This window comes from Lampris incognitus, chromosome 20 (genome assembly GCF_029633865.1).
Source record: "Lampris incognitus isolate fLamInc1 chromosome 20, fLamInc1.hap2, whole genome shotgun sequence".
In the NCBI taxonomy this organism is placed as follows: Eukaryota; Metazoa; Chordata; class Actinopteri; order Lampriformes; family Lampridae; genus Lampris; species Lampris incognitus.
In genome coordinates, this window is record NC_079230.1 from 12,848,556 (window position 1) to 12,856,930 (window position 8,375).

Here is an 8,375-nt window from a genome sequence, read left to right on the forward strand (position 1 = left end):
CATGGTTAGCGTGGTTGCCTCACAGCAAGAAGGGGATAGCTAATAATTACATTATATGGATTTAGGTCACTTGGCAAATCAAAGAAATAGTTCCTTACAGAGCTAATACGCCACTAATGTTAATAAAATAACTCTATACTGTAAAAATCAATATTACAGCCAAGAAATAGCCATATAGTCGAGAACACAAAGGCAGGGGAGAGGGGAGAGGAACACAAAGGGAGGGGGAGGTTTGTTTTGTTTTGGTCTGGTGCATTGTTCATATGTACATGGGTATTTTTGAAAACAGGGTTTTCCCTTCTTCGCTCTTAAAAAAAAAAAAGCTGTCCACACAAGCACCATTTAAAAAAAAATCTCCATCCAAATGAAAACGCAAAAACACAATGGAAGTGAAAAGTATGCCAAACCAATAGGCGGAGATATAACCCTAACCCTAAAACCATGTTGGCCAATCAGAGGCCTGAAAAAAGCCCAAAACTCAATTTTCCCTGCCTACACGACAACATTAGGTGGATTTCCATCGCAGTTTTGTGCAAAATAGAAACTTTTTTTTTAAGTATATAAAACACAATTGTGAATGGTCTGTGTTTCCATTGAGTGATGTTATGCGATTAAAGGTGGGTTTTACCCTCGTGATACGGCAATGGATCTCCAAGATCTGGTAAGTGTTGGCACGGTGATTTTGACTGCATGCACCGCAATAGCCATGGAGGTGTTTAATCAAAGGCGATGAGGGCATGTGATGCACGCAATGACGCAAATCCCTTATACCTGACAGCGGCCAGGTATAAGGGATTCATGGGAGGTCATTGTCCGCAATGATTTTACAGAGGTCCTGAATGACCTGCTTAAGTTTTGATGAGTTCTGCAACGCAATAGGACCCCTCATGGCGCCTGCGTATCATACCCATAACACATAATATCACTCTTTATAAACTGGCTACCTTGATGTAAATGTGAAAAATGGCTTTCCATTTCAATTTTGTGAAATACTGCTTTGTCGAATTGTCTGAAAAACCAACTCATGAGTGCGTATAAACTTTTTTGCGATATTTGAGTTTTTTCGAAATTCAAGTGTTTCCATTACTCGTTTTTAAGTTGGCAATTTCAGATTGCACTTTAAACGGTAAACGGACTGCATTTATATACCGCTTTTCTAGTCTACTGACCACTCAAAGCACTTTACAGTGTATGCTTCACATTCACCCATTCACACACTGATGGTGGAGGCTGCCATGCAAGGCACCAACCTGCTCTTCAGGAGCAGTTAGCGGTTCGGTGTCTTGCTCAAGGAAGTGTCCTCGATCCTCCAGTGAGCGCGTTTACACTTCAGCACGCTCCCTGGAGGAGCTGGGGATCGAACCAGTGAACTTCTGATTACTAGACGACCCGCTCTACCTCCTGAGCCATGCTGCCCCTAATGGAAGGTTAATGGAAACCCGCCTACTGAAAACGATGTTCTGAAAATCTTAACCCTTAAAGGGGTTTTCCAAAATGTCCATTTCAGGTGGCCTGAAACGCAGCTTGCATGTGGACGAAAGGCCAAAACGCATAGAAAAAGCGATGTTTTCAAAAATACCCATGTAGGTGTGGACTGGGCATGAGACGCTGGCGCTGAATGTTGTGTATAGCACCTTTAAGCTTGTGAATATGCCATTGCTGATGGGGTTTCACAAAGGACAAACATTTGTGTGTGTCAGTTATTCATTGGCATTCCTGATTCTATTATATTCTTCCAATCTATGCGATCTCCCTCTGCTATGTTCATTTCTAGGTGGAGACCATTGGCGATGCCTACATGGTAGCATCAGGCGTTCCCGTTTTGAATGGCGACCGCCACACTGCTGAGATAGCTAACATGGCGTTGGACATCCTGAGCGCCGTGGGCAGCTTCAAAATGAGACACATGCTCGATGTCCCTGTTAGGATACGCATAGGATTACACACAGGTGAGGGGAGAAGAACTAGATTGGTAAACACACACACACACACACACACTGACATGAAACTAGAGTTTTAATTGATTTCATTCACTGCAATGAAATATCAATAAGGGTGACCACACCACGTGTGTCCATGTACACACACATTGTTCTCAAGCTCATGCATACATACACAATGATATCCTTTAAAATCCACATACAACATATAATGCAACCTTCTGAGAGATTGTTTCTATGAATTATACAAGACAGAGTTGTGTGTATATATGAAAGCCTGTGATTATATGTACAGAATGAATATGTGTCATTGTTGATGTGTGCGAGTGTGTATTTGAGCATGTGCTTGTATAGATTTGTGTCCACGAACTTATGTGAAGATGTGTTTGTGTGAATGTGTCTGTATATGTACATGAGAATTTGTTGACATGTGTCTGTCCGTGTGTTTGTGTGCGTTGCAGGTCCGTGTGTCGCAGGAGTGGTGGGTCTCAGCATGCCCCGCTACTGTTTGTTCGGGAACACCGTCAATACCGCCTCTCGTATGGAGTCCTCAGGAATGCGTAAGTTTCCAAACGAGGAAGGAAGCAATTCAGAGGAGGTTGATCATAATGTGTCTCTTCCCCCAAACATTATAACCATAGATTTTCTCCCTCAAAGCAGCCATGTTATGCATTGTTGCATGCTGGGTTGCATTGTTGCATTGATGATGTGATGCATCGTTTTTTGTTAAATTTATTTTGAAGGCAATTACTATTTCTACCATCCTACGGCCATACCAACATGTTTTAAGCTCAAAAATGTAAGAAAAGCAATGGGATCGCCGGTTCGAATCCCCGTGTTACCCACGGCTTGGTTGGGCATCCCTACAGACACAATTAGCCGTGTCTGTGGGTGGGAAGCCGGATGTGGGTATGCGTCCTGGTCGCTGCACTAGCGCCTCCTCTGGTCGATCGGGGCGCCTCTTTGGAGGGAGGGGGAACTGGGGGGAATAGCGTGATCCTCCCATGCGCTACGTCCCCCTGGCGAAACTCCTCACTGTCAGGTGAAAAGAGGCGGCTGGCGACTCCACATATATCGGAGGAGGCATGTGGTAGTCTGCATCCATCCCCAGACCGGCAGAGGAGGTGGAGTAGTGACCAGGACGGCTCGGAAGAACAGTGTAATTGGCCAAGTACAATTGGGGTGTAAGAAAAAGATTACTACGCCTTTAGAGTTGCAAACCTAAAGATCACTTTCATTCAACTTACTGCGACACCTATGGTGATATGTGGTAACTGCACTGGTGATTGACCACTCCAAATCCCAGTCATCCATTTGAAATGAATGGTCGGTGTTATTGTCAGCATCTTCCCCACCGTAAAAAAAAAAAAACTAAGTTGATCCTGGTTAAGCTATTGATGTTGTTGTAGCTGTTGTTAAAGTCTTCTAATAGCATAGTCTGCCACATCTTGCTTGTTAGCCCCAACAACTTCTTCTTCATACCCACTGCTGCCTTTCTTATCCTTCTGCTTTTAGCTTCAGTGAAGATGTAAAACATTATGCACTGTGTAAGTTTCCCCAAAACTCTACCTGATATTAACCCTTAAAATGAGCAACTAAAGAAGTGTTCATAACTTGGCTATTGACAGCAATATAAAAATTGAACAGGACTTTGGTTTGCATGTAAAACCTTGAACAGTGCAACATGAAACGTCCCCAATTTAAATTGTTGGTACAACTGTTTAAATCTTGGCAAGAAAAATACATATCTTTCATCTTACATAAAAAGCGCACCCCCGTCCCGCTCAAAGAGAAAATATCAGATGGAAATGTCAGCCTTTCTATTATTGAAAGTCCTTTTTAAATCAGCCTTCAGTGAGCTGTATGAATAACAGAAATGTTATTTTTAAGCCTACAGGATCCATGTCCACGAGAGTACAGTTAAGATCCTGCTGGACCTGAAACTGGGCTATAAGTTCGAGCTGAGAGGAAGGACAGAGCTCAAGGTGTGTCAAGAGTCTAAGAGTATTTAAGTACCCAAGAGGGGAGACCCTTTCAATAAGTTGATGTCTGGGTTTTAAGTTAAACAAAGGCAACCAATACGCTGAAATCTAACTTCAACCAGGGTGTCCGGGTAGCATAGCGGTCTATTCTGTTGCCTACCAACACGGGGATCACCGGTTTGAATCCACGTGTTACCTCCGGCTTGGTCGGGCGTCCCTACAGACACAATTGGCCGTGTCTGCAGGTAGGAAGCCGGATGTGGGTATGTGTCCTGGTCGCTGCACTAGCACCTCCTCTGGTCGGTTGGGGCACCTGTTCAGGGAGGAAGGGGTACTGGGGGGAATAGTGTTATCCTCCCACGTGCTACATCCCCCTGGTGAAACTTCTCACTGTCGGGTGAAAAGAAGCGGCTGGCGACTCCACATGTATCGGAGGGGGCATGTTGTCTGCAGCCCTCCCCGGATTGACAGAGGGGGTGGCAAAATGACTTGGATGGCTCGGACAGCGGGGTGACTGGCCAAGTACAATAGGGGAGAAAAGGGGGGGGAACCCCCCAAAAAAAGAAAACTAACTTCAACCAAGTAAATTCAAACAAGTAAAACTAAAAAGCACCAAATGATGGGTCAGATTTTATTATTCGTGCAATAAGTTTGCATGTACAAGGAATCTAACTTGGTGGGACGCACATGTAAAAACACAAAAGCAACATAACAATATTCTAACTGTAGGAAGAGAAAGTACATATATATCACGAGTATTTTTACCAATTTAAGACAACTGAACATCTGAGTAAAGTGGGGTCTCATCTGCATATACTGTGTCTGGGCTGCAAAATAACTATATTTTTGCATCTCTCTCTCTCTCCCTCTTTCTGTCTTTTTGTTCATCCCTCTCTGTCCATCTCCACCTTGTCATTTTTTTCTCTATCTCTGTTTTTGTCTCTCTCTTTCTTGCATTTCCCAGGGTAAAGGAATAGAGGAAACTTTCTGGCTGGTCGGGAGAGATGGATTCACCAAACCTCTGCCTGTACCACCAGAACTCAAGTCAGGGTAGGAGGAACCATCCAATCTTCATCCTTTTCCTTCTACTTCTCTGTGCCTTACATTTTTACTTCACACACTAGCCATGTCCATTTAAATGCTAAGTGGGTTTTTAGCAAAATTTTCTAAATTTAAAATAAAAACAAATGCGAATCAGGAACATTTTACAACCACGCGACCTTTGTGAAGGACTACGTCTCCAAAACCGTTAAAGAGAAAAACACAAAAGGGTCGACTGATGTTCTTTTTTATATTGTTGCAAATCCGCTCATTTTTTTTGGTTCACAAATTCAAAATTTTCATAAAAAATAGTTTGATGGTAATGTAGCTACTGACTGCTTTTGGAGTCCTACATCAGCCAACTTCTTGAAATAATGTTTGTCCAACACCTTCCAAAGTCCCCTGCTTCTATAACTGAACAAACATACCAGAGAAGACTACTTACAACCTCTAGCTTGTCATTTCATAGATGATTTAGTTTGTTGTTGGTAACAAGGTGTGTACATCTGGGACCATTTGAATTATGTTAAAAAAAGTAATCAGCTTTTTGTGTACATGCTGGGATTCACCTTAAGGAGCCCATGGTGTCCAGAGACACCATTTTGACAACTGTGTGTGTGTGGAGGGGGGGGTCCATTGTGTTCATCTTCTTCGTTTCATCCCAACAGGCAGATGGCTCAAAAGCTGCAGATGGCCGAGATAGCCCAGTCCAAGAAACAGAAAGCCGAGAAAGAGAAACAGCTACAAAAACTTGCAAAGAAGAATAACTGAGGTAATGTTATGTATACATTATAAAAACATGTATAGCATTACTTGGTTGCTTGGCAAAGTGGCTTGTTGTTTGGCAAACTTATATTTGTGGAAGAGGAAGTGTTATTTATTCATTTTTGCGATTGTTCAAATTAAGATCTTTTTAAAAAAATACTCAGTATTCTACTTTACAAGTTTCAGAAAAAAAAGAGTCAGACCCAAACTGTAATCTATTTTGCTGCTATACTTTACTTCTGTATAGGTAAATTCTCATTTGACTTTGCTCCCTTCCACAAGGAAGGTCAGAGGTCAGGGTCAGTTGCACCCCTGGAGCTGGTAGGGATTCGGTGTCTTGCTCAAGGACCCTTAAGAAGAGTGTATTTTTGCTTACACAGTGCCTTGAAACCAGGCCCTCTGGTCACTTGGCATCCTGCTGCCAAAGTTATCAAAAGCTTTTTTTTTTTTTTTAATGAAATTTGATGTTTCCCTGTTTCGTACATTAAGTTCTATGAGCCCAGAAGCCAACAACAAAAATTAGAAAATCAGCCTCATTTTTTCCCCCAAAGTTTGACGTGTTGAGTTTTAAGCTTAAATGTACTTTTTGTCCAATAGCAGCAAAGTGCAAACACTAACCTTAATTTAAAGGTGTTGTCTTAAAGCACACCAATGAAGGAGACGGTAGGTATCCGCAGAATAGGAACAGAGATGCAGCCTGAAGTGGGGAGTCAAGATGAACAGATGCTTCACAGTCTTCGATAAAAATCGATACTTTTTGAGACATTCAAATAAGACCTCTCAGATCGTAAGGCTATACATCAGACACACCACGGACAGGATCTGCAATGCATCACAGATGAGAACTGCTCCTTAAAACCAAGAATCCAGAGTTGATGCTGGCACAGATTTACAGCACGTCCTTGCCAAGTGTATTTGAGATTACAGGAACACAGGCTCTGAAAATGCAGGTCTGACCATGTGGGATTCATTGTTTGGCCGAGCACAAGTGAACACCTGAAACATCCATTTTTTTATTTTTCCCAGCTGTTTCAACTGCTGACAGACTGACAGTTACCCGCCTCACAATGTAGCATGGTTTTATTTATGCTAGCCAGTTAATGTAATGAATTCTTGGGCTTTGTAGTTGCTCATCGAGTCAAGACACCCTCTTTATCCATTCTCTACCTTCATCATTTTTTCGATCAGAGTTGTTCTTTGGACACTATAGATTAAATCAAAAGCATCATGTTAGACCATATGAACAGAAATGCAGGCTTTCTGAAGCACAAACTACAGACAGAGGAAGCATGCCCTGACAGTCAGAGATGAAATATGAACCTATGAATTCCTCAATGGTCAATTTAGGTTAACCATAGTTAAGGATTAATTTTTTTGCACTTGTCTATCTCAGTGGTCTCCAAAGCTGACCAGTAGTTACTCAACATCTGTATCTGGTTACACAGCCAGCTATTTTGGACTTGTAGCTGGGTAGATCGTATTCCACCACGTTTTTTACATGACGGCTACAGTTAGCATGCCAAGATGATCACCATAACTTTCTCAGATTCGATGGCATCCAGGTAGTGTAGTGGTCTATTTCATTGCCTACCAACACAGGGAGCGCCAGATCGAATCTCCGTATTACCTCCGTCTTGGTCGGGCATCCTATAGACACAATTGGCCATGTCTGCGGGTAGAAAGCTGGATGTGGGTATGTGTCCTGGTTGCTGCACTAGCGCCTCCTCTGGTCGGTCGGGGTGCCTGTTTGGAGAGGAGGGAGAACTGGGGGGGAATAGCATGATCCTCCCACACGCTGCATCCCCCTGGCGAAACTCCTCACTATTAGGTGAAAAGAAATGGCTGGCAACTCCACATGTATCGGAGGAGGCATGTGATAGTCTGCAGCCCTCCCTGGATCAGTAGAGGGGGTGGAGCAGTGACCGGGAAGGTTCGGAAGAGATGGGTAAATGGTCGGATACAATTGGTGGCGTAGTGGTTAGCGTGGTCGCCTCACAGCAAGAAGGTCCTGGGTTCAAGCCCCGGGGTAGTCCAACCTTGGGGGTCGTCCCGGGTTGTCCTCTGTGTGGAGTCTGCATGTTCTCTCTGTGTCTGCGTGGGTTTGCCCCGGGTGCTCCGGTTTCTGACCAAAGACATGTAGGTCAGGTGAATCGGCTGTACTAAATTGTCCCTAGGTATGAATGTGTGTGTGTGTGTGTGTGTGTGTGTGTGTGTGTGTGTGTGTGTCGGCCCTGTGTGATGGCCTGGCGGCCTATCCAGGGTCTCTCCCCGCCTGCCGCCCAATGACTGCTGGAATAGCCTCCAGCATCCCCGCAACCCTAAGAGCAGGATAAGCGGTTCAGATAATGAATGGATGGATTTACACCCTCTCACCACCTTCATTTTTCCTTCTCTCTTTCTCTCTTCTTACACAGACATTGTCTCTGCCTCTCTCACCTGATGTAGCCAAGGACTCCAGAAGGCGGTGAAGAAGATCTCTCACCTTCATGTCGTGGCCCAGACAAGCATGACCAATGAAGGCAACATCATGATGTCACACCACTGACCGGCCCATTGCATCACAGGACAAAGTTTGTGCCCTGCACCTCCACAAACGGGAAGGTGCAAGGGAGGCATATTGGTTCAGCCTGGGTTCAATCTCTATCCC

The 8,375-nt window shown here is 43.9% G+C and overlaps 1 protein-coding gene across 1 annotated transcript in view; it reads left to right on the forward strand.

Annotated features, from left to right (window-relative positions):
• Positions 1–8,273, forward strand: part of gc2 (guanylyl cyclase 2) — a 43,448-nt gene extending 35,175 nt beyond the window's left edge. The window contains exons 20-25 of the mRNA XM_056300853.1: positions 1,775–1,949; positions 2,402–2,500; positions 3,831–3,925; positions 4,887–4,972; positions 5,632–5,730; positions 8,174–8,273. Coding sequence (XP_056156828.1) covers positions 1,775–1,949; positions 2,402–2,500; positions 3,831–3,925; positions 4,887–4,972; positions 5,632–5,730; positions 8,174–8,273 — 654 coding nt within the window. The remainder of the gene's footprint in view (positions 1–1,774; positions 1,950–2,401; positions 2,501–3,830; positions 3,926–4,886; positions 4,973–5,631; positions 5,731–8,173) is intronic.
• The last annotated feature ends 102 nt before the right edge of the window (positions 8,274–8,375 follow it).